Source organism: Nelumbo nucifera, chromosome 1, assembly GCF_055504915.1.
Source record: "Nelumbo nucifera cultivar China Antique chromosome 1, China Antique-T2T, whole genome shotgun sequence".
NCBI lineage: Eukaryota > Viridiplantae > Streptophyta > Magnoliopsida > Proteales > Nelumbonaceae > Nelumbo > Nelumbo nucifera.
Window position 1 is genome coordinate 163,608,698 of NC_142649.1, and position 25,155 is coordinate 163,633,852.

Here is a 25,155-nt window from a genome sequence, read left to right on the forward strand (position 1 = left end):
GACATAGACTCCCTTAAATGGGTAGATGCCATGAGAGCTGAGATGGACTCAATGGAGACCAATGGAGTCTGGACTCTAGTGGATCCGCCCTCCGGGGTAAAAGCAATTGGTTGCAAATGGATCTACAAGAGGAAGAAGGGACCCAATGGCAGGGTTGAGACCTACAAACTCGTCTAGTGGCGAAAGGATACACTCAGAAAGAAGGCATCGATTATGAGGAAACCTTTTCGCCTGTGGCCATGCTTAAATCCATTAGGATCCTGCTAGCTGTAGTAGCTTACTATGACTATGAGATTTGGCAGATAGATGTCAAAACTGCGTTCCTGAATGAAGATCTTGCTGAAGATATCTATATGCAGCAACCGCAAGGTTTTGTAGCTTCGGGTCAGGAACACATGGTCTGTAAGTTGAATAGATCCATATATGGACTCAAGCAAGCTTCTAGAAGTTGGAACATCCGATTTGACTCTACAGTTCTCATGGTGTTGTCACTTGTGCTGGCTAATCAGGATAGGGCATCAGCCTCAGTGTTCTCGGATCTCGGGATCTGCTTGATGAAGTAGGGTGGAAGTTAAGCAGGGCCTCTCTGACTTTGGCTAAGTAGGCGACCATGGTTGGCTCCGAGCTTTGTATTCGACATTGACCTAGTTGACCACGAGCTGGGAATCGCTGTAGATAACGATATGCTTAGCTTTCACTTTGCTTGCTAAGGCCAGCCCGACTATCAGCGCCTCGTAATCCGCTTCATTGTTGGATGCAGAGAACTCGAAGCGTAGCGCATATTCCAATTTCACACCACTTGGCCCATACAGAACGATTCCAGCCCCGCTACCCTTCTGATTTGACGATCCATCCACATGGAGGATCCAGAGCTCCCCATCCCAGGTTGATTTTGGTCTAACCAAGAGAGAAGCCGCGCTGCTTGGAGCTTCCTCGCTGTGCTCGGGCTCGACTAACTTAGGGACCTCGGTGCTGAAAGTGCATTCTGTGACAAAGTTAGCTAAGGCTTGGGCCTTAATGGCAGTTTGAGGCTTGTACTGGATGTCGTACTCGCTGAGTTTGATGGCCCACTTCGTCAATCTACCAGAGACCTCGGGCTTGAGCAAGATTTGCCTTAGAGGCTTATTGGTGAGGACGACGACCGTATGAGCTTGGAAGTATGGTCGAAGTTTCCGAGCTGCAACAATTAGTGCGTACACCAACTTTTCGATCTCAGGATACATCGTCTCTGCTTCCTGCAACACTTTGCTAACATAGTAGATGGGTTATTGGACCCGATCTACTTCTTTTATCAGTACCAAGCTAACTACCTCATCACTCGCGGAGAGATACAACTCCAAAATATCCCTCTCCTCGGGTCGGGTTAACACTGGGATACTAGCGAGATACTTCTTGAGCTCGTCAAAAGCGAGCTAGCACTCCTCGGTCCATTTGAAGTCTTTGCTTCTTTTAATTTCCTTGAAGAAAGGCAGGCAACGATCTGCCGATTTTGACATGAAGCGGCTCAGAGCAGTTATACGACCATTCAAGCTCTGAACCTCCTTCAATTTCCGGGGTGGTCTCATATCTAAGATGGCCTTAATTTTATCAAGGTTGGCCTCAATGCCATGTCGGTTAACGATGTAACCTAAGAAATTACCCGAGGTGACACCAAAAATGCACTTGTTCGGGTTTAATTTCATGTTAAACTTGCACAAAATTTCAAAAACAGAATGCAGATCTTTTATTAAGTCATTTGAAAACTGGGTTTTGACGACCATGTCGTCTACATAGCACTCTACTTTTTTTTCCGATCAACGGCTCGAATAATTGATTTACAAGTCTTTGAAAAGTAGCCCTGACATTTTTCAGCCCAAAGGGCATGACCTTGTAGCAGTACAGGCCTAGCTTGGTTATGAAGGCTGTTTTTTCCTCATCGACAGGGTCCATTATGATCTGATTGTAGCCCGAGTAAGCATCCAAGAAGCTCAACAACTCATGCCCTGAGGTTGCATTCAAGTCGGTATAATCGACGCACATGCACCATTTACCATTGGCCTTTTTCACCAGAACGGGGTTGGCTACCTAGCTCGGGTAATGGACCTCCCTGATGAAGCCAGCTGCGAGGAGCTTTGCAACCTCCTCGTCGACTGCTCTCCAACGCTTAGGGGCTAGGTTGTGTTTCTTCTGTCTAACGGGCCTAACTACAGGATCAGTGTTCAACTTGTGAGTAATGACTTCGGGGTCTATGTCGGGCATCTCTGCCGCGGACCATGCAAAAACATATAAGTTTATGAGTAAAAAACTTACCAACTGAGATTGCAAAGGCTCCTCAACGGAAGCACCAATCTGGAGGGTCCGAGTGGGGTCCTCTGTTGAAGTAGGCACGAAAACCATCTCTTCTATGGGTGCAGCTCATTCTTCATAGTGCTTCGTAGGTCGCTCTAGCTCGAGGTCATTTGCCACTTTGGCTTTTCCTTTGAGGGCGACAACATAGCACTTGTGAGACTCGAGCTGATCGCCTCGCGCTACCCCAACTCCAAAGTCCGTGGGGAACTTCATGGCCAAATAATAGGTGGAGACCACTGCTTGTAGAGTATGGGTGATGGGCCGACCTATTATGGCGTTGTACGGGGAGCGAGTTACAACCAACCAAAAATTGTGGTTGAGCCTCACTATGCTAGGTCAGGTGCCGACCTCCATAGGTACGGAAATCCTCCCCAAGGGTTTGACTTCATCTCTGCTGAAGCCCACCAAGGGAGTGCTCGCGGGCTTGAGGTCGCTTTCCTGAAGCTGAAGCTTGTCAAACGCAGCTTTGAAGAGGATGTCCGCCAAGCTGCCGAAGTCGACAAGGACACGCTTCACCTCGAAATCATTGATTCTTATCTTGACGACGAGCACGTCATTGTGAGGGTAGTGGACTCTGCATGCGTCGTCTTCGGCGAAGAAAATTGGCTCCTCCGTCCTCAGTCACTTCGGGGGATTTTGCTCTTTTTTTTTTTATCTTGCGAGCCGAGGTCCTAGCCGCAACTGAGGTACAGCCCGCGACGATCGATCCGCCGGTGATCATGTGGATTGTTCCCCGAACTGGCCTCTCTTCGGGGGGCGGCCTCTACGGCTGCTCGCCTTGCCTGCTGCTGGACTCGGGAGCGCCTCTACCTTGCTCCCCCTGCCGTCCAGTCTTATTATCGTTCTGTACAAAATTTCTCAAATATCCGCGACAGATGAGCTCTTCTATCTCATCGCGGAGGTTTTTATAGTTTTTGGTACTATGACCATGATCTTTATGAAAACGACAATACAAATTTTTATTTCTAACATTCGGATCTCCTCTCAGCTGGGGTGGCCACTTCACGTACGGTGCATCCTTCATCGCCATGAGGATCTCAGCTCGCTTCACGTTCAATGGCATGTAGTTCGTTCTTTCGGTTGGAGGAGCTCGAAAAAACTGATATGGTCTTCCTCCCCGAGCTGGCACTTTCTTCTTCTTGCTGTCCCCGTCGGTCGAGGACTCACCTTTTCTTTTCCTCTTCTCAGGTAGGTTCTCGCTCTTCTGGTTCATCTCCTCCTCCGTTCTGATGAACTGGTCTGCAAGCTTGAGGAATTCAATTACATCCTTAGGTCTATTGACAACCACGTGCCACTTGAACTCCTTATGCATTATGCCTCTCTTGGCTACTATGAGCCTCACCACGAGGTCCAGGTCAGGTATCTGCAGGCATGCATCATTGAACCTCTTGATGTAGCTGCGGATGGACTCCCCTTCCCTCTGGACTATGCCGAGGAGGCTTTCTTGGGTCCTCGAGCATCTCTTGATGGAGACAAAGTGGGAGGTGAAAACCTGCACGAAATGTGTCCAACTCTTGATCGTTCCAGGCGCGAGGTTCCTGTACCACGTGCGAGCTACTCCCTTGAATGTGGTGGAGAAGGCTACACACATGCAGGACTCACTTGCCCCGGCTAAGTGCATATGCGATTGGAAGGCATCTACGTGATCATTCGGGTCGAATGATCCATCATACTTGTCCTGGGGAGGTACCTTGAAGTCTTTGGGCATTGGGACGGCTAGGAGTTTGGGAGACAGAGGAGATGGTACAGAGAGGAGCGGAGTGACTTTCACCGCTCCCAAGCTCGCCTCTTCTTTGGGGAGTTCGGGCAAGCACTGGGCTGTAACTCGGCGAGCTTGGCGGCATCTCCGCTACTTCTTTGTTGGCTCTACATTGGTGCTGCTGGCCTCTGTGTTGTCGGGCACAGTAAGCCCGGGGAGGGGCTCAGACTGCTGTCGACGGCTGTGGATCGAAGGGCCTTGTCTATAATCCGCAGCCAGGACCTCGAAACGATTCTCGACGAGTGGGATCTCGAACTGTGAAGGCCGAGGTGATGCGGGTCTAGTTGGCTGAGAGTCCCTTGACCTGACTACATGCTGCGAGGTGGGGAGAGTGGCTTGTCTTTCCCTCCTGCCGCAGGATGAGGCTTGACTCCCAAGAGGGTTTTGAGTTTGGGAGATCTCTCCCCGGCGATGGGGGGTGCTCGCCGCGACGACGGGACTTGGCCTGTTGCGTAGCGGGGTATCGAGGTGGAACTTGTTGCTGGTTCTGGGGTAGTGGTGGAAATTGCTGTTGGTACTGCTGCTGATGGACGTAGTGCAACATTTGTTGCTGGTACAACTGAAACTGTTGGACTTGCTGCATGTGAGCTTGCATAGCTTGCATGCAGTGCATCGGGTCTTCTAGTTGGTTCTGTCCAGCCACCGGGGGAACGGACGATTCTGCAAAGGTCGCATCTACTGTGGGGGGAGTGGAGCATTTATCAGCGCCATGATCTGGGGCACATTCAGAGTAGAGACTCCATCCGCAGAAAGGGGTACGGTGAACTGGCCGATGCATACTGTCAGGGTTTGGGGTTGTCCCCTGGAGGCGTTCTGGTCAGCATTGCGTTCGGCGTTGCTGGAGGAAGCCATGGATACTTGACTGAAATTTCTTGGTGAGATAGGCTTTTCGAAGCGTTTCCCACAGACGTCACCAATTGATGGAGCGCGATCTGGTCACTCCTAGATGGCAGTAGCTGAGCTCCTAGCTGGTGACGGACGCGACACCTGCGAGGAAGAAGATGAAGGATCCCGGGGGATTCACCTGGTGGGAACTCTCCGACGATCAAGTTAGTAACTCAGACTGAGAGCTGAGAGAGAGAGAGAGAGAGAGAGAGAGAGAGAGAGATGCAGAGAAATCAAGGAACTAAGAGTGATGATCACGTGATCCCCTTGCCCCTGGGGGTCGGGGTCCTTATATAGTGGTCTTCTGACATATCAGGTGTAACTGCCTCCAAATCTCTGCTGCGGCTATCTTCTGTCAAATAACGGCTTGGCGTGGCTGGCCGTTATCTGTCAGAGCAGTGCTGGCGAGCAAAGGTAATTGCTGTAGAGTACGGTCCTGCCAGACGCCGCCAGGCGAGAGACGTGGGTGCAGTCTGGCAGGTACGGTTGTCAGGCAGTAATCTCCCATGATATGCCGAGTTGCTCTGTCGCGAGCTACCTTACACCGAGCTACTGGTGTTGCGCTGAGGTGGGTCTCTGAGAGCCTAAGTTTGGGTGGGAGCAAACTGGCCCTAGTTAGGGGACTGATGAGCCTAACCCGAGGTGTCTTCAGCTCGGGGTGCTCCCTACTTGGGAGTCTTAGCTCGGGGTGCCGGAGTATCATCTTGCAGTGAACTGCCACTTCGGGCGAACTGTTAGGCTGAATTGTACTGAGCTCTGAGTTGTCACTTATGTCGGGTTATATCCACGTGTCCCCTTATTATGAGGTCGGGCCAAATCACCCTCCATTAGTAGCTACTAAAGACCTACATCCAAGTCCTTCCCAAGTTGAGGTCAATACCATATTTCATCCCAAATTAGATTTTTGTTATCATATTTGGTTTACATTAGTGAATTTAATTATTGATTTTTGCATTTATTTTCACCCATGCAGAGCACGTGCTTCTAAAATCTCGAACAATATTTTTGACATAGGGCCCATCAATAGAGGGTTTGAGTGTGTAGGGCCCATTAGCTAAATAACACGTGGCAAGTTATGAACCCAGGCAATATAATGGCCTTCTCTATCACCCCCGAAAGCACATCCTCTATCCCCTTGGTATAAACATTTTTTTTTGTACTAAATTAATAGCAATCTGCCACACCAGCCTGTTTAAATGATGTGGCAGATTGCTATTGATTTGATATATAAAATTAGGAAAGAAGATGTGGACTCCCCCCCTCCCTTAGCACCGAATTGATGAATTAGCCCCCCACAACGTCCCACAACACATCCCCACTGTGTATTGGGAACATCTCCCAATGATGACATCATCATTATTGGTATTATCATCGGAAGATGTTCTCAATACATGGCAGGGATGTGCTGTGGAACGTTGTGGGGGGCTGATTTGAACTCCACCGAATTGGGATCTTCTGCCAACAACACACATTCCAAGTTCTAACACCACATATCTCATCATGAATGGGGAAGGTGATCTGGACTCCCCCTACCATGGTTTGAACTAGGCTGTGTTTGGTTTGAAGAAAAAAGTAGGGAAAAGAAGAGAAATGTAAGAAAAACTTTAGGCTATGTTTGGTTTAAAGGAAAATGTAGGGAAAGGAAGGGAAAGATAAGGAGACCTTTACAAATCTTGTATTAGTTTCTCTATCTTTCCCTTGCTTTCCCTACCGTTTTGTTCAAACCAAACATAACCTTATAAACCTTGTATAAATTCCCCTATATTTTCCTTTCTTTCCCTACCTTTTCCTTCAAACCAAAGAGAAGGGAGGCCTCGGTGGTTGATCCAAAACCAAAAGGCTAGAAAGCGCGTCTTTGCCACGGAAACCGGAAGCGTGGATTCGAACTCCATAAATAAAATATAATATATAAAAGAAGGCATGGGATGGGGGGGGGGGAGTTGGGAAATGTCCAAAGTAGCTCAAAAAACAGAAGGAAATGCCCAAAGAACCTTTGCTTTTCATGAAAAACTCGATACAAGTAGGTCGGGACAAGGCCACTGTTACAAGACTGCCCTCCTCCCCCGCCCAAATACCATTGCCCTTAATCGTCTTATTCCCATCCTATTTTCAAAAACAACAAATCTACCCTTCTAATCATATTTTTCACCCTTAAATACCCTTCTCTCCCATTTCCAATTTACATAATTCATTAAAACCTCACTTCTTTACATAGGAACAACATACGATGACTTTGGGAGTGAGGACTGCTGCTATTAAAACCTTAATTTATCACAAAGTATTTGATTTTTAATTTTATAAATAATTAATTTATATAATATTTATAGTAGTTAATGTGGCATTCATCAAACAAATACAAGATAAATTAATGCTACCAACAAAGCAGTCAACGTCTTGAAACCTTCTATTTTTTTTTTCTTTTATATCGCCCTCACTTTACTTTTGATGTTCCACCAGACACCGGCTTTTATAAGGAAAGGAAAGATTGTTTTATGGATGAATCCAAGAAACTAGGCTTGTGAATAATTAAATTCTTCTTGTTCTCTTACTCTCTCTCTCTCACTCTTATATGCAAATTTATTTAGATTATTTTTTTAAATTTGATTAATAATAATTTTTCCTTTTATTTATTCTTTGAAAAAAAAAAGGAAAAATTTATGAAAGAAGGAAGAAGAAGAAGAAGAAAAGCAAGTGATTTTAAGAGATCTCCAAGTGGGACCTACCAGATGAAGGGTATCCAACCATCCATCTTGTGGGACCGGACATGTTTATAGTTTCTATACACCTGGACAGAATCCATGAAGTAGTAGTAAGGTGACAAGGTCTCTACTCAAATCAAAACGGGAAGGGAAAAGGAGTTCTGCGTGGCGCGGTGGAGTGTGGAGAGGGTATTTTGGTAAAAACATAAATAGGAAGGAAAGGGGATTATATTTTGACGCAAATACCCTCTTTTTTGCCTCTGCCCTAGCTTTTTATCGCTAAAGGCTTCGGAAGCCCTTCTTCTGCCCTTTGCCCCTGCAATTCTCATCTCCCACCTTCTACCCCTTCGTCTTTCAGGTTTTCCTCTATTACCCGCCAAATTCTTGTTTCTCTTTTCAAATGTTTCGTTTGTAGGCAGAAGCTCTACTACTGCTCTTTTCACTTCTCTTCTTCCTCGAAACCCTAATTGCAGTTTCGGGGTTTTTTTTTTTTCCTTCATTAGATCTGTATCAGATTGTTCTCTGTTTCTAACCTTGTTTTTTTTTTCTTGTGTTTCCAGCTTCGTTTCTGTGAAGGTGCTCTAAGCTTTCGAAGCAGTTTCTGTTGGAACGCTCAATCGTATTCGGAATTAGGGTTTTTTGAGTTTTTTTACTTTTGGGGATCGGGTTTCTCTACTTTGGTGATATCTCCGCGGAAGTTTCTTCCCTTTTGAGGTATTGTTCAAAACTACGCTTTCTGGTTTTTGTAGTTGTTGATTTTGTTGGTCTGCTGTGTTCTGGTGTTTTTCCTTAGTTTTACAGTTTTGCTTAATGGGCTTGGTTTGCTTATTTTGATTTTTTTTTTCTTCTTATATTACCAGCGGTTGTGGAAGAATCCATGTGTCAGTGGGAAACTTGGAGGGGTCGTGAATTCATTGTTTTTGGTGATTCACGGATTCGAGAAGCTAATAGTTGATTACTCGGGTGGTAGTATTCTCTTTCATGTTTCTTCTACTTGTTTGACTTCTTTTACTTACTTGGTGGAGGTTTGAATCGGCAAAAAGAAAATCAAGACTGTTCTTTTATTTACATCATCTGTTCTGCAAAACAGGCTTGCTTGGATAGCGTATTGAAAGGCAGGTCTTTTAACAGTAAGTTGAGCATTTTGCTTGAGGGATTTTTAATAACTGTCTCGTGGTTCATTCTCGATGGCTAACCACGATTTGATTCTTGGGCAAAACCACGATTTGGCGCTTGGGCAGAACCAGCAGTTGGCTCTGGGGCATAATCATAATCTGGGTTTAGCACAGAACCATGATTTGGGTCTTGGTCAGACCCACGATCGTGACTTGGGTTTGGGGCAGACACACGACCATGAACTTGGCTTGGGACATGTGCATGATCATGAACTAGCCTTGGGGCAGGCCCGTGATCATGAATTGGGTCTCCGGAAGACACATGGCCATGATGCAAAAGAAGAGAATGAATTAGCACTGGCTCAAAATCATGACCCTGATGCTGGTGAAGATGACGATGACATTGACGAGAATGATCAAGAATTGGCTATTGCTTCACAGAACCACGAGTTAGTGTTGTCGGAGAACCATGAATTGGCTACTACTGACAACCACGAACTTGATCAGGACCTAGAGCTAGCTGTGGTCCAGAACCAGGAGATGGGGATAGAACCTGCTCAAGATATGACTCCTCAGCAGACTCAGCTGGTATTATCCCCTGTTCTTCAGACCCGTAGTATTATTACAAATCCAGATCACCAACTCAGTGTTGGGCAAGAATTTCCAGATGTCAAGAGCTGTCGCAGAGCGTTAAGGGACACTGCCATTGCTCTTCATTTTGAAATACAGACTGTGAAGTCAGACAAGACACGGTTTACTGCCAAATGTGCTAGTGAAGGATGCCCATGGCGCATTCATGCTGCAAAACTTCCAGGTGTTCCAACTTTCACTATCAGGACCATAAATGATCAACACACTTGTGGAGGAATCACACATCTTGGCCATCAGCAAGCATCCGTTCAATGGGTTGCAAATTCAGTGGAACATAGTCTTAGGGAAAACCCACACTACAAGCCAAAGGAGATATTGGAGGAGATCCACAGGGTTCATGGGATAACCTTATCATACAAGCAAGCCTGGCGTGGGAAGGAGCGAATCATGGCTGCTGTGCGTGGATCCTTTGAAGAAGGGTATCGCCTCCTTCCACAGTACTGTTCTCAAGTAAAGCGGACAAACCCAGGAAGTATTGCTTCAGTTTATGGAAACCCAGTAGATAATTGCTTCCAACGTCTCTTTGTCTCATTTCAAGCATCAATTTATGGCTTTGTAAATGCATGCCGACCGCTTCTTGGTCTTGATAGGACCCTTTTAAAGAGCAAGTACCTTGGAACTTTGCTTTTTGCCACTGGTTTTGATGGGGATGGTGCTCTATTTCCTTTGGCATTTGGGGTGGTCGATGAAGAAAATGATGATAACTGGATGTGGTTCTTATCTGAGCTGCATAACCTTCTTGAAGTTAATACAGAGAATATGCCAAGGCTTACTATCCTGTCAGATAGACAGAAGGGTATTGTAGAAGGAGTGGAGGCAAACTTCCCAACAGCTTTTCATGGTTTCTGTATGCGTCACCTGAGTGATAGCTTTCGAAAGGAGTTCAATAATACCATGCTTGTCAATCTTCTCTGGGAAGCTGCTCATGCTCTCACAGTTATTGAGTTTGAAGCCAAGATACTGGAGATTGAAGAGATCTCAACAGATGCTGCTTATTGGATTCGACGTATCCCACCGCGCCTCTGGGCTACAGCATATTTTGAGGGAACACGATTTGGGCATTTAACTGCAAACATAGTTGAATCATTAAACTCCTGGATACTTGAAGCCTCTGGTCTTCCAATAATTCAGATGATGGAATGTATACGTCGGCAGCTAATGACTTGGTTCAATGAACGGCGTGAAACAAGTATGCAGTGGACAACAATACTTGTTCCTTCTGCTGAGAGGCGTGTTCAAGAGGCTCTTGAGTGTGCACGCACCTATCAAGTGCTTCGTGCAAATGAAGCAGAATTTGAAGTGATTTCTCATGAAGGAACAAATATTGTGGACATACGTAACCGTTGCTGCCTGTGTCGAGGTTGGCAGCTCTATGGGTTGCCCTGTTCACATGCTGTGGCAGCACTTCTTTCCTGTCGGCAGAATGTGCATCGCTTCACAGAAAGCTGTTTTACAGTTGCAAATTATCGGAAGACATACTCACAGACTATTCATCCTGTTCCAGATAAAAGCCTCTGGAAAGAGTTGTCAGAATCTCAGAATGGAGAAAATAAAGCTGTGGAAATTGACATAAATCCGCCAAAGTCACTTCGGCCACCTGGAAGACCCAGAAAGAAGCGAGTTCGTGCCGAAGACCGTGGCCGTGTGAAGCGAGTTGTACATTGTAGCCGTTGCAACCAGACAGGTCATTTTAGAACAACATGTGCTGCACCTATATAGTGTCTTTGGTCAACAATAGCAAACTGGGGTTCTTCCATCTTCTTGTGCAAAAAAAGAAAAAGGTTTAGGTCTGTTTAATACATCTACAGCTTCTATCTATTGGTTAGTTTTATTTGAATCAGGGCTAGTAAGGCGGTCCAAGTTCCAGTTTTCCACAAGAAAGCTTCACTTTAATAAATGTAATGATATTGAGAATGTGGTTCATTGTTTTAGTTTTCAATTTACAAAAGATGTACAGTTTATTTTGGGTTTTGCTTCTTATGGACTTCACTCCCAATAACTTCTAGAGTTCTTTAGTCTTCGTTGGCATTTTATATTCGTGATTAATTTTATGGCATCGATGTGATTTGGTACCTATTTTCTGGATCCTATGCTGTATCAAAGTTTCCTTCTCTAATTTAATTTGATTTTCCTCGTCACTATTATTCTTTCCATTTATATCCTGATGCATTTCTCACTTAATGGTAACATGTGCATTGACCAGTGCTAAATATTTCCTTAACAGGCTGCTATTGTGCTTTAAATGACCCATTGGTTCACTTTCTTTGAGTAACTAAACTAGGCCTATCAGGTGCAGGAGCAGGACCTCTATAAAATGAGGTCAGTGAGGTCTGTTCAAACAGAACAACCAATAATTTTCTTTTCAGCTTATGGTTTGCCAAGCAACAAATGTATCTTATCTCATGGTGTTGGCACTAAATTCAGAATATTACCTATCCTTGATCCTATGGTGGAAGACATTTATAACCTTGTTGATTAGGGTGTTATGGGGAGTTCTTCACAGATTTCCCATATAGCTTTTGTTTCAGTAGCAGTAGCATTAGCAGTGAAGAGACACGAGTACCATTTGATAAAATGCCCATTTTCCCGACAAATTTGGCTACATGCATGCATTGGCTTCAACCCAGAGTTATATGAGGAGATGCAACTCTACACATTAATTCAGAAATGGATCCAAAACTTGGACGTGAATAACCATGAAAAAAAAAAAGATTATCTTATCAAATGGGCGATTGCAGCTCGATTGTTATGGGAAGCTTTCATTTTCGAGGAATAGTTCTTCTGTTACGTAAGCTTCATTGGGTTTCATCAAAACCAAAACATGCACCACACATCTCACCAATCACCATAAGGCTGCACATGCCACCTCACTATCTATTGACGTGCATGTAAATTTATCATGATATGTATAAAATCTTTGTAGATAGATCCTTCTCGTCTTGTTCTCAAGCAGGTGTTGGTTTTGTTGTCCTCGCTCTTGATGATCATTTCGTTGCAGCAGTAGGTCAAAAGTGTATTATGGTCCAGGTCCAGGGCAAGCAGAAGAATGAGCTACCTGCCCTTTACAATTGATTCAAGCTTATGGTTTGTGAAAAGTCAGTTTCTCAGGTTTATTCAACTTCAATGGTGACACAGTTGAGCAAATATCCTAACAAATGGACGGAACAAGCGCTCATCCAGGAAATCAAATGGATGTTCAAATTTTTTTGATATATATGTAGTGTACGGTATATAGAAAGGGGATATAAATATAATAGTGTATTAGCTCATATTTGTGTTTCTAGCTGGCTAAAGGAGTTGTTTTATTTATTTTGCTCTAGCGATGCTTGGCGTTGTAAGATGAATTTAGTGTGAATAAAAGGGTCTCTTTTTGCCAAAAAAAAAAAAAAACATATTTCTGAATTCTGACTTGATATAAGAAAGCAGTTACGAAATGATTCCTTTCTCGTGTAGCCAGTAGCCACCACTGAATTTGAAATTGAAATAGTCACGATTCAGTCAGATGCAAAATTATACACACTCCACTCCCTTCTCCTATCTCCATTGCAAAATTTGCACTGCCTTTTTCCTAGCTTCTCTCTTGTATTGAATGGGGACCACCACATTTTTTATTCATTTCAAATAAACAACCCTCTCACCTTCATTGTCAATTTACTTTCTCCCAAACAAATAAGGTGAAGCATGAACCAGAATTTGCATTTAGGTTATTTTGCACTATTATATATATGTAATGCAAAACAAAAGCGCCTAAGGTTACCATATTAACCTGGATGGCGCATTGGGTTTCTTCCAATTAAATGGTTCGGAACTTCGGATGAAGCCAAAGCCTTCCATCTCGCCATTACTCATCTATAGACTATAGAGTATCATCTCTAAGATGGAACAGTTCCACTGTGTTCAATCTGTTCAAATAATTGCCGACTTGTTTAGTTATTTTCACAATTTCGTGCTGTTTCATTCCATCACATTCAGCGTCATGAAAATCAGATGGCTCATACTTTGGCTACTACCTTTAGACATTGTAATTGTGCTCAAATTTGGGACCACTTCCCTCCTGATATTATTTGTAATCTAATCAATGCATAATTTTCCTTGCAGCTAAAAAAAAAAATCTGTTCAAACAGATGGGCTCCCTTGAAATGCGACCCAGTTTCCATAGGCTCAACATTGCAATCATTTTTCTGTCACCTGAATCGGGTTGATTTCGGTATTTTCTTCATGGAATATGGAAGAAAATAAAACTGATCCATACAGTGGAGTTGCAGAACTGACACCAAAGATCTGATCGGAATTCTCTTGTATAAGTATGATTGGACTACAAGAATGCAGTCCCTTTGGCCCTACCTATGAAGTTATGGTAATTGGGAAAATATTACTGTCATCTTTTCTACTAATGGGAGATTTTGATATAATTTTAAGGGTAAATTGCCAAACTTCAGGAGAGATGATTTCATTTCAATTACCAAACTTCAGGGGAAGTTTCAGCAATTTACCCTAATTTTAATGTTGATAAAACACAATTTTGACATATCAGTTTAATTTGATAGCGTTGATCACTGCACATTCCTTGTAAATGTCAATTAAAATCTTTTTAGCTATGTTTGATTTGAAGGAAAAAGTAGGAAAAGGAAAGGAAAGGAAGGGAAACCTTTACAAATCTTGTATAGGTTTCCCTGCATTTCCATTCCTTTCCCTACTCTATCCTTCAAACCAAACATAGCGTTAATGAAGAGAGCAGGATAGATTTTCGATGATGGTGCGGTTGTTCCTGGTGCAACATCAGGTACAGCAGATCAGTTCTGTGACTTCTGTCCATGGCGATATTCCTTTGAGGCCTCGAGGTCAAAGTTCAAAGCAATGTTTTCAAAACCGGACCGGACTGGACAGTCGGACCGGAAAACCAGGACTTAACTGATTCTGTTTCAGCCTAGAACCATTTTTTGGCCAAAAATCGTTGATTTGGTCAACGAACCACTGACCCAGGTCGTTGAACCATCGATCCATTGACCTGGACAATGTTTTTGGTTGTTTTTTTATTATTTTTAAAATTTTTGTCAGCATGGACCATCCATTCGGTTCAAACGGCCGAACTGTTCTACTTGGGAACTGGACCCTCCAGTTTGATTTTAAAAACCTTGGTTTAAAGTATCAATATGATTGGTACACAATTTTGTTTTATCACATGATTTAAAAGGGGTAAAAGAAAAAGTTTTACGTTGCAAGCTTTATATCAGGCCATCATCACTGGAAAGGCTTTCCATAAAATATGACCATTTTTCCTAACGTGTCGGTTACCTTGAAAACCGATATGCATTGACCGTATAACATCCAACTTGTTGCTTAGGCTCAGTTTGGAAGGAGTACAAATACAAATATGTAAGGTTTATATTTTGTATTTTATACAAATACAGTATAGGATTAAGGCTCAGTTTGCACTCTACACATTTGTATTTTGTATTTGTATTCTTTTCAAACTGAGCCTTCATGCTAAATATAGGTTATATAAGACATGCAAATTAAGATATCACCTTCATTTCATCCACGAATATCATGTAGATGTAAGAACATAATCCGGAGAACTCAACAACCTTGAATTTCGGAAGGGATTTTGCCATCTTCTTCAGGTATAAAACTGCCGGGTTAACCCACACCCATCCCGAAAAAGTCAGGCAAGGTTGGATTAGGTTGACAATCAAGCATTAGGGTTGAATTTTGTCAACCCAACTTCACTTCGGGTTGGGTTAGGGCTGACCGCTCGAGCAACCCGACCAACCTCAATCCAATTATTCTACAATGTATTGTAGTTACATTACATACAATAGTATCAATTTGTGTAATGGAATTCAATGAGTTTATGTTTTATTATTATGATTTAAAATTTTCAATGATTGATAATGGGCTCTAATCATTTGAAACATTCCTCTTTCACATTTGTACTACAAAATAAATAAATAAATACATGATCAATCTATGGTCATGATATCAGTGTTGGCCTCTTAATTAAATATCAAGAGATTTTGAAACAATTTATGAGATTTCAAGATGGGAGAAAGGTAAGGTTGGCCTCACCCAAACCCAACAACTTTGGGTTGGGTCAAGGTTGAGGGATTTTAGGTTAGGTAGGGTGACGGTTTTACTCGGTCAGGTTCACAAATTGGGCTAACACTAACCCGCCCTGACTTGCACACCTAATCACCTGCTAGCAAACTTCAAGTGGTTGAATGATTTGAGAATTTGGGACATTTGAAGGGTCTAGAATTTGATTTATGTTCTTATTATGTTTTAAACCACGTCTTTTTTATCATCACAATGTTACATTGCTCCCCATAAATAAATAACCAATTTAGGTTTATAGAATTGCCCATCCGCAACTAGCCAACTACAACAAGTATTCCGGTTTAATTAGAAAGCACAATAATTAGATCCAAAATTTGAACATATTCGCCCCAGGATAATCAAAATTTGAATGCTTTCACTCCAAGATGCCCTCTAACAAGTAGTTATAATATATTTTATCGTTCTGGATCAACCAATAATTTTACATGACATCACGATGATTGTTGCAGGATTCTTGCAGCTACAGGTTGAAGTGCAAATGTGCAATTGCCAACCAAAGCCAATGAACTAATCGCCATTGGCATAATAATGTTGGCTTCACTCCATGGTTCAGAGGTTCAGAGGTATAATGCGTGTCTTTAAGGCCCTGCTCTCCAGGCTCGACCATATATGTTCGTCATGTGCTGTGACTTTCATGCTTCTGTTCCACTGCTTAATTGGAGTGTCAATTTTATGTTCATTGCCGCTAATTCTGCAGCCAAATACCTGAATACATAGGGCATGGCAACAGTCTCCATCCCTTTACTCGTTTTACAGGCATGGCAAGTAACCTTTTTCGGAATCCTCCCTGGAGGTAGTCCACCAAACTCCCGCACTGCTCTCTTTTGTGGTTGAATGAAGGACGTTGTGAGGATGCTACCGCAAAGGGAGCAGACATCAGCAATGTGATAATCAGAGCATGTGTGCAGCCTGTCATGCAACAAATAAGCAGCCCCATGAGCAAGGATCGAGTCTCGTTCCATTTCCCCAAAACGGATACCTCCACCACGCTTTCGTCCCTTGATGGGTTGTCTGGTGACCTGATCCAAAGTCCCAGTAGATCGAACCTGCGCCCAGAAGTGTATGTTAGCTAATCAAATCACCGTTAATTCAAGTCATCACAAAGGACCACGAAATGCTTAGTAGCACATCAACTAATAAACACATTGTGAAATGTTGAAATTAACTTGACCATCTCTTTCTTTTTTGGTGCGTGCCTGTGTGGGTGCATGTTTTGCACATTGTGCGTGCACATAAACAGACGCACAGATTAGGAAAAAGGTTCCTTAATCTTGTCAACCAGAAAGCTTCCAAGTAACTTAATTAACATAAGACATCCACAGGTTAGGGTTTTTGGGATAAAATTGTTCAAAATTTTCTACAAATATCTCCAGAAGAAAAAAAAAAAGGTAAGGGAAGGCAAGGATTATTGGGATCAAAGTTCCATAATAGAGTTGGTGAGAGGAGTTTGAAAGGCTCCCTCATTCACCTTGCCACATGGAAGGTTCTTGATTCATTTATACTTGTCTAGAAGAAAGCAATTCTAATGAAAATTCATGTGTATCTGTAATTTCACAAAAGAAATGACATTGGATCATCTAGATGGTGGAGCAACAACACAGCACATAAGGCTCTGAAATCTGAGTCCAATGGAGAGAGGCCGAAGTATAGGATTGTTTCAGAAGGTGAACAGGTGGAAATCTGAGTTCAAGGTAGAGGCCAAGCGATTTTTGTTTGATCTTGGAAGGGCTGGAGGTAGAAACCAGCTGAAAATTAGAGAAGACAGAAGGGCGACAGTAATTCTAAATGATGCAGCAGTTCTGTGGTTGAAAGGTTTTATCGATGGAGTTACTTATTCTGTAAGGAAGGAAGGTTGGAGGAACTCCCTAGAAATCCATAGGAAGAGATTTGAAGTAGAGCTGAGAAGGAATGGAAAAGGCTGGTTCATTAGTGTCACTGAACTCTTTGATAAAAGGAGAAAGTTGGAGTGCTTTCCAGAAGGGAAGAAGGGACAGGGCTGGTTGGAGGTTGCTAATAAGTTACAGGAATTTTTGTTACATACTACTGATGGACTGTTAAAGGTGCAGGATGCAATTTTGGAGGTGTCCAGTGAGCATAAGCCCAAGACTCAGATAACAGTGGACAGAAATGAGGGAGTACTAGAAGTTCCAAAACAGAGGTCATCCTCTGGTGGAGAGATATTCGGCAGTTCGATGGAGGAAAAAAGATTCCTGTTTGAGGCGGAGAAAACTATGTGGGAGAGGAGAATGGTAATATCAGCTACAAAAGAGGTGAAGAACTGGAGGAAACTGCTCGACACAGTGGCCTGTAACTTAGGCACTTCGGCTAATTTAGCTTTGAAGCCATTCTCTGACAGGAAAGCTGTAATCGATGTTGGTGAAGAAGATTGGGACTTCACTATCTTTGAATCCGAACTGGGTTTGCTTCAGTTCCAGAAGTGGAAACCGTTCTGTAATGAAATGGAACAGCACTCGGGAAGCCTTTCACTTAAGTTATTTGGCCTTCCATTTCACCTGTGGAGTGAGCTAAACTTGGAGAAACTGGTTACGTTGCTGGGAAGAACTGTGGTGGAGTTTAACCTTCAAGATCTTGTAGCTGCCGAGGTCAAGGTTGCAGGAGTGAAACCAGAAATGATACCCAGATCTGTTGAAGTGTTTTCAGAAGGTTGCTGGTATCATGTGTGGCTAGTTTCGGAAGTGGAAGTGTCTCTTTGGGGAAGAGGTTCCAAGGTTGAAGATGCTGACGTGGCGGGCTGGTACACACGTGGCGTACACTCGGTGGTGAATAACAAGGGCACGCAGAGAAGTCCCGTCCCCATGGGGAAGCTGAAAAGTTAACTAAGGAAAACCAAATGTCAAAACTTTCAAAAAATTTCAAATTAATTGGTGAGAAGGTGGGCCGGTTTTCCTTTGCTGACGTGGCCAAAAGAAGGGGTGGGTCGGTCAATTATAAGGGGCGCATGGGTGACTCCGAACCAAACCAGGTTAGACCCGGTTCTTTTTTGAAGGTTTTAGCCGGCCCACGTGACTGTTTAAGTGATCACGTGGGTAGGGGCTTGTCTCGTGTGACACTAGACCGAAAGAATGGTCTAGCTTCTTCTCCACCGAAGCCTGTTAGGGCTGGTTTCGACCAGACATTGAAGATAGGCTCCAGACGCCAGTTGTGGTGGTCCGCGCGCTCAGAGGAAGTTTTGCAAGGTGCAGAGCATTCCGTCTCAGGCTGGCGAACTCCAAGGAGTGCTCAAGCTAGTGCGTTTGCTGGGAAGGAAGCGGTTTTTGATCGGGTGGCTTGCGGTGTGGAGGGGGTTGATGAAGAAGATGAATCGGTTGGCTCTACCAGTCTAGATAGTGTAAGGGAAGAGATCTGGAAGCTAGAAGAAGTGGAAGACACACTATACCTAGGGCTCCTCTTTTCGGAAGAAGCTGGAAATGAAGTCCTTGGTGAGAAGCCCCTAACCGTTGGAGAAGAGGAGGTCAAGTTAGCAGATTGCAAACAAGTGCGTGGGGAAGGAAATCTGCTCTCAAAGACAGAAGCGCCTTTGCCGAACCAGTTTGCTAGGCAGGATGTATGTAAGGAAGGAATTGAGGCTTCCCAGTGGCAAAACAGGAACGCTTCAGCAAGGAATAAACAGTTGGGTACAGAGAGTAGTCCATGTGATTTACAACAGAGAGGAAATTTATCAGCCCAGTTCCATCTCGAGGGTTTAGGACACACTCACAAACCAATACAGGGAGTGCCGGATTCCACTCTCAAACCCTGTAACCCTCCTTGGCTTCAGCAAAAGTCAGGTATCTGTGTCCATTCGTTTTGTGTTACTAATGACTGTCTCTTGTCTGCTGTGCCAGATTCAATTCCCATTCCAGAGGATGAAGCTCGTGGTGGAGTAGAGGAAACAAAGGAGAGGAGTAGAAGTGGTGAGGGTAGGGGTAAAGGTGAAGGGGCAGAGGAAGGTAGAGACAGAGATACAAGACTTTGGGAAATTTTTAGGAGGTTTGTGGATGAGCTTGGGGAAAATAACACACAAAAGGAGAGGGCAGAAGTTTTAATTTCTGGGGTAGGAGGAGGTGAAGAAATAAATGAGGATGGGGGCTCTGAAGGGCGAGAGGTTACGAAGGTGGATGGTGAGGATACTGTGGCAGATTTTGTGCGGAAACTGGGGTGCAAATTAAAAGACCCAAATGATCTCAAATTTATTCTGGAAAAAAAAGGAGGGGGGTAAGGTGAGGAAGAAAAAATTGAATGAGGTTGAAAAATTGACGAGAGATTTTGGAGGGGACAAGAATGCTGGTATCAAGGGGGATAGAAGGAAAGGGGTAAAGTATTGAGGCTTTGGGTTTGAAGGGAAAAGAATAACTCAGTAAAATGAAAATTGTCAGCTGGAATGTTAGAGGGTTGGGTAGTGCTAGGAAGAAGGGCAGTAATTAAAGATGCAACAAAAAAGGTTAACCCGGATATAATTATGATTCAGGAGTCCAACAGAGTAGAGTTTGATGTTAGGTGGGCTAGGAGTATATGGAGAACTAGGGGGGTTAGTTGGGGGAATAATAACTTTATGGAAGAGTCAGGTGTGTATAGCAATGGAGGAATTAATAGGCCAATTCTCAGTTTCCTTGAAATTTAAGCACGTGGAGGATGGATATGAATGGGTGTTAACAAATGTCTATGGACCTAATGATTATAGAGAGAGGAGTAATCTTTGGGAATTGGGGGATGTAAGGGGATTGTGGGATGGTCCGTAGTGTTTAGGAGGCGATTTTAATGTAATTAGGTTTTTGGAAGAAACAAATAATCCCAGACAGAGGGTGACCACGAGCACGAGGAAGTTTAATCAATTTGTGGAAAGCTTTGAACTTAAAGAAATCCCATTGGCCCGCAGTAGTTACACTTGGTCCAACTTACAAGTGAATCCCATTTGCTCTAAGTTGGATAGATTTCTTTTTTTTGGTGGATTGGGAGGAACATTGGGGTAGCTTGGCCTCTAGAGCACTTCCAAGAGTAACTTCAGACCATTGGCCCATTATGACTGGTATGGAAGAGATGGGAAGCACAGGGCCTGCACCTTTCAGATTTGAGAATATGTGGCTTCTTCACCCGGGTTTTAATAATAAAACCAAGGAGTGGTGGTTAGAGAGTGACCCTGTAGTCGAATGGAAAGGAATGAGGTTCCATAAGAAATTACAACTATTGAAGGGTAAAATCAAGGAATGGCACAACTTAGAATTTGGGCGGTTGGAAGAGAGAAAGCAAACGGTAATTGATCAATTGGAAGATCTGGATGGAAAGGAGGGGAGGGGAGAGCTAACACAAGAGGACAATGAACAGAGGTGGAATTTGTGGAAACAACTGGAGGATGAATTGTTCAAGGAGGAAGTCAGTTGGAAACAAAAGTCAAGGTGTATATGGTTGAAGGAGGGAGATAGGAATACAAAATTTTTTCATGTTTGGCAAGTGGGAGAAGAAGGAAGAATTTTATTTCAAACTTGGAAATAGAGGGGATAACCTTATCTGATCAGGGGGAGATTGCTAGGGAGTTTGCTAATCACTTTAGGTCTATATACAAAAAACCCTTAAGTAATAGGGTTTGGATTGAGGGGATGGAATGGCCGAGGTTGAGATCAGAAGATAAGGAGTGGTTGGAGAGAAAATTTGAGGTGGAGGAGGTCAAGGAGGCAGTATTCTCCATGGATAGATCAAAGGCTCCGGGCCCAAATGGTTTTACGATGGCATTTTACCAGGATTGTTGGGAGGTCTTGAGGGAAGAGCTAATGTTAGTATTTGAAGAGTTCCACAAGAGAGAAGTGATTAACCCGGGGTTGAATTCCACATTTATTGCTTTGGTTCCCAAGAAGAGAGAGGCAACACATCCAAGTTATTATAGACCTATTAGCCTAGTGAACGGTCTATATAAGATCATTGCGCAGGTGTTGTCCCTTAGGATTAGATAGGTGCTCAATACCATCATCTCAAATAATCAAGGAGCTTTTGTGAGGGGCAGGCAAATCACTAATCAAATTCTTATAGCAAACGAGAGTGTGGAGAACTTCAAGAGATGTAAGAAGGGGGTAGTCTGTAAGCTAGATTTGGAAAAAGCTTACGACTTGGTAGACTGGTTCTTTTTGTTGGAGGTGATGACTAATTTTGGGTTCGGTGATAGATGGGGCAGATGGGTGTTGGGGTATATTAGGTCTTGCCACTACTCTATTTTGGTGAACGGAACGGTGGTAGACTTCTTCCCAGCATTGAGGGGAATAAGACAAGGAGACCCCCTTTCTCCTTTCTTGTTCACCTTGATTGCGGAAGTACTAGGGGGTCTAATCTCTAAGGCAGATTCTAGAGGGCTAATTAAGGGTTGGAGAGTTGGCAGGGAGAGTATACCACTAACACACTTGCAGTTTACAGATGATACGATTTTGTTTTGTGAGGGGGGGACATGAATTGGATTAGAAATGTGAAACTTACAGTACAACTATTTGAGCAAATGTCCAATCTGAAAGTTAATTTTGATAAAAGTTGTGTTGTAGGTGTGAATATGGGGGGAAGTGAGATCCTTGAGTGTGCAAATATTTTGGGTTGTGGACTTTTGAATTGACCTTTGATTTACCTCGGTCTTCCTCTAGGAGATAATCCTCAAAAAGGAGGTTTGAAAAGAGACTTGCTTCTTGGAAGAAAAACCACCTATCTCTTGGGGGAAGAATTACCTTAATCAGGTCTACCCTAGCTAATCTACCCATCTATTATCTCTTAGTCTTTAAGGTACCTGCAGGGATTGCTAGTAAGTTGGAAAAATTAATGAGGGACTTCTTGTGGGAACCGGGAGAGGAAAAAAAGGATCATAGGGTTAGATGGGAGATGGTGTGTAGGAATAAGCAGGATGGAGGGCTAGGCATTGGGAATATTAGGAAGAGGAATTTGGCTTTGCTAGGGAAATGGTTGTGGAGGTTTTCTGAGGGAGAAACTGTGGACGAAGATAATTTATAGTATTCACGGTCTTGCAGAGAATGGTTGGGACTCTGGGATTCCGGCTTATAGCTACAAGAGCATCACCTTGGAATTCAATCCAAGATGTTTTGCCTCTCTTCTCTCCTTGGATCAGGTATGATTTACACTCGGGTAATCTCACAAAGTTCTGGGAACATGTTTGGGTTGGGAAGACCCCTTTGAAAGAACAATTTTCGGCTCTATTTGCAATCTCCACCCTAAAAAATGAACCAATTTCTAGTTTCCTCAAACTCAAATTCCGGGTTTGCTTGAAACTTGGGTTTGAGAAGAGCACTCAGGGACATAGAACTGGTTAATGTTTCATCTGTTTTGTCCATTCTTGAGGGGATCTTCTTGGAACCCACAAAGACAAATAGTAGGATCTGGTCTTTGTCTCCCTCTGGATCCTTCACTTGTGCATCCTTCTTTAAAGTCCTGATATAACCAGAAATTCTTTTTGGTCTGTCATTCCCTGTCAAGGAAGTGTGGTGTAAACCTATACCTCCGAGGGTTAGGAGCTTTTGTTGGGAAGTTTTCCTTGAAAGGATCAACACAGGTGACCTACTTCAAAGAAAAAGACCCAATAGTTGTTTATCTCCACACTGGTGTGTTTTACGCAAAGTTGCTGGTGAGTTTGGGTACCACTTACTAATATCTTGTGTTTTGGCAAAAAATATTTGGGATTGGTTTACTTCTTTATTTGGGTGCAGGTGGACACCTCCAAATAGTCTGCAAAGCTTGTTTTCCTCTTCACCTATTGAATGCTCAACGAAAACATCAAGAATTATGTGGAGATGCGTGAGAGCTGCTGTTTGTTGGACACTATGGGAGGAAAGAAACGGAAGAATCTTCTCGGAAAAGGAGAGAGGCTTGGAAACTTTGGTAGAGTTGATTCATATAAGAGTAATACACTGGCTAAAGACAATGAAGGAGTTTACAGATTTTTCAACAAATGATATGCTAAGAAAGTGGAAAGAAGTTGCTAGCTCAGTTACAAGGAAGAATATTTTGAATCTCATGTGGAACCCTCCACCTCATGGTTTTGTCAAACTAAATTTTGATGGCAGTAGCATGGGGAATCCAGGGCCTTCGGGTATTGGGGGATCCTAAGGGATGAGAGAGGTAATGTACTAATGTCCAATTGGAGTGGGAGACTCCTTGAGGGCTGAGCTTTTAGCAGTGTTGGAAGGGGTACAAAGGGCCAAAGAAATTCAAGTCAAGAAACTGCTTATAGAAGGAGATTCTGTGATTGTTGTGAATTGGCTGAAAGAAGACACTTCCAAGATGTGGAGCTACAGCAATGAGAAAAGAAAATTCAAGTGGCTGATTAAGGATATGGAAGTCCAATGTACATGGGTTAGAAGAAATGCTAACTCCTTTGCTGATGGATTGGCTGGGCAAGGATTTTTTAGAAATTCTGGGTTTTAGGCTCAATTGTGAGGGTCTGAGTGTTTAAATAAGTTGTACTTCTTTTCTGGGGAGTTAAGTATCTTTAGCTCCCCTTCCCTGTAACTTTTTTCCTATTTTAATGAATTATGTGGTTATTGATAAAAAAAAATAGAAGAAAGCAATTCTATCTTACCTGAAATTTGTCGGAAACCATGTGCCGGAGACGCTGGTAATAAACAGGCCCAATGAAAATCTCACAGGTAAGCTCTGTCCCAAGAACTCCGCTGTACAATACCTCTACACCATGATAATTGAACCCATAAGAGGTTAACATGGACCCCAGTTCATCAACAAGTGAGCTTGATTTGGATGATGACTTCTTATCATCTTCCTCAACTGAGCTTGCAAAGGGCGTAGCATTAATAAATTTTCCATGCAAGCTTCCTCCCTATTACCAAGACACTTAAGCACACACCTTTAGTAAGCATGTACTATATATCATTTAAAAAAGAGAATCATGAATCAAATTCTCAGTATGAATTTCCTAAAGCTATTCAAAGAAGTAAAAATGAAGGTAGAAATACAATAACCATTAAACAAATATTACTGGAAAGGAATCATGCTAGTTTAGGGTATGATATTCTTAATGCATCTGGTGAATACTTTGTACTCAATAAACTGCAAATTAGATTTTTCACAGCTACATGCACTGAAAGCATATTAACATATCATACATTGAATGTAACAGGTTGGTGGAAAAATTGCACACTCCAAGGGATATTAAAAAGTTAGGGAGACTCTCTTAGAGTAGAAGTTTTAGCTTTGATGGAAGGCGTATAATGGGCAAAGGAATTGAACGTTAGAAAACTGATTATTGAGGGAGACTCGAAATGACTAGTGAGCTGGATACGAAGTGAAGAGATGAAGATGTAGACTTACAGCAATGACAAGAAGCAACTTAGGCGGTTGGCAATGGAAATCTCTTTCAATTGGATAAAGCATTGTGCTAATTCTGGGCACAGTTGTAAATCAGGACTTGGGTGTGGGGAGAGAAAAGAGCTTTTGTCTCTCACTGTCCATTTACCATTTACACTATTATTTCTATGCTTTGTACATTCATTTAATGTTTCTTAATAAAATTTTGATGTTATCAATCAAAAAAAATGAGAGTAATCTTCAGATGATTCCAAATCAGCCAATAGCATAGATGAGGACTTTGAAAAACAAGGAGTCA

At 42.9% G+C, this 25,155-nt stretch overlaps 3 protein-coding genes across 7 annotated transcripts in view; 2 read left to right on the forward strand and 1 right to left on the reverse strand.

Moving 5' to 3' along the window:
- Positions 1 to 7,890: 7,890 nt before the first annotated feature.
- LOC104612401 (uncharacterized) lies at positions 7,891 to 11,513 on the forward strand. 3 transcript variants are annotated; one of them, XM_010279796.3, is made up of 4 exons: positions 7,891 to 8,029; positions 8,232 to 8,385; positions 8,532 to 8,637; positions 8,762 to 11,513. In XM_010279796.3, exon 4 carries the CDS (start codon positions 8,859 to 8,861, stop codon positions 11,154 to 11,156), a length of 2,298 nt encoding a protein of 765 aa, XP_010278098.1. In that variant the 5' UTR covers positions 7,891 to 8,029; positions 8,232 to 8,385; positions 8,532 to 8,637; positions 8,762 to 8,858; the 3' UTR covers positions 11,157 to 11,513. The 3 variants fall into 3 exon arrangements, with proteins under 3 accessions (XP_010278098.1, XP_010278099.1, XP_019055828.1); XM_010279797.3 differs by having other exon boundaries at positions 8,532 to 8,634; XM_019200283.2 differs by having other exon boundaries at positions 8,532 to 11,513.
- Positions 11,514 to 15,764: 4,251 nt separating this feature from the next.
- NRPA2 (nuclear RNA polymerase A2) overlaps positions 15,765 to 25,155 on the reverse strand; it is a 66,287-nt gene continuing 56,896 nt past the window's right edge. For 2 of the 3 annotated variants that reach the window (XM_019200281.2, XM_088895050.1), the window contains exons 26-27: positions 24,115 to 24,369; positions 15,765 to 16,600 (exon numbers count right to left, since the gene is read on the reverse strand). In XM_019200281.2, the coding sequence (XP_019055826.1) occupies positions 16,187 to 16,600; positions 24,115 to 24,369 (669 nt within the window). In that variant the 3' untranslated portion in view covers positions 15,765 to 16,186. Of the gene's footprint in view, positions 16,601 to 24,114; positions 24,384 to 25,155 lie in introns of all 3 variants that reach the window. The other variant, XR_016080536.1, reaches the window with a different exon arrangement.
- On the forward strand, positions 18,406 to 24,843 carry LOC104612402 (uncharacterized). Its single transcript, XM_088895052.1, has 2 exons — positions 18,406 to 19,342; positions 24,670 to 24,843. The coding sequence occupies exons 1-2, from the start codon at positions 18,406 to 18,408 to the stop codon at positions 24,711 to 24,713; spliced, it is 981 nt and encodes a 326-aa protein (XP_088751178.1). The 3' UTR covers positions 24,714 to 24,843.

Coding starts and splice junctions, on each gene's coding strand:
- LOC104612401 (XM_019200283.2), top strand. CDS start 8,859: ATGGCTAACCACGATTTGATTCTTGGGCAAAACCACGATTTGGCGCTT.
- LOC104612402 (XM_088895052.1), top strand. CDS start 18,406: ATGTCAAAACTTTCAAAAAATTTCAAATTAATTGGTGAGAAGGTGGGC. Junction 19,343..24,669: donor TTGGCTTCAGCAAAAGTCAG/GTATCTGTGTCC, acceptor TGAATGTAACAG/GTTGGTGGAAAAATTGCACA.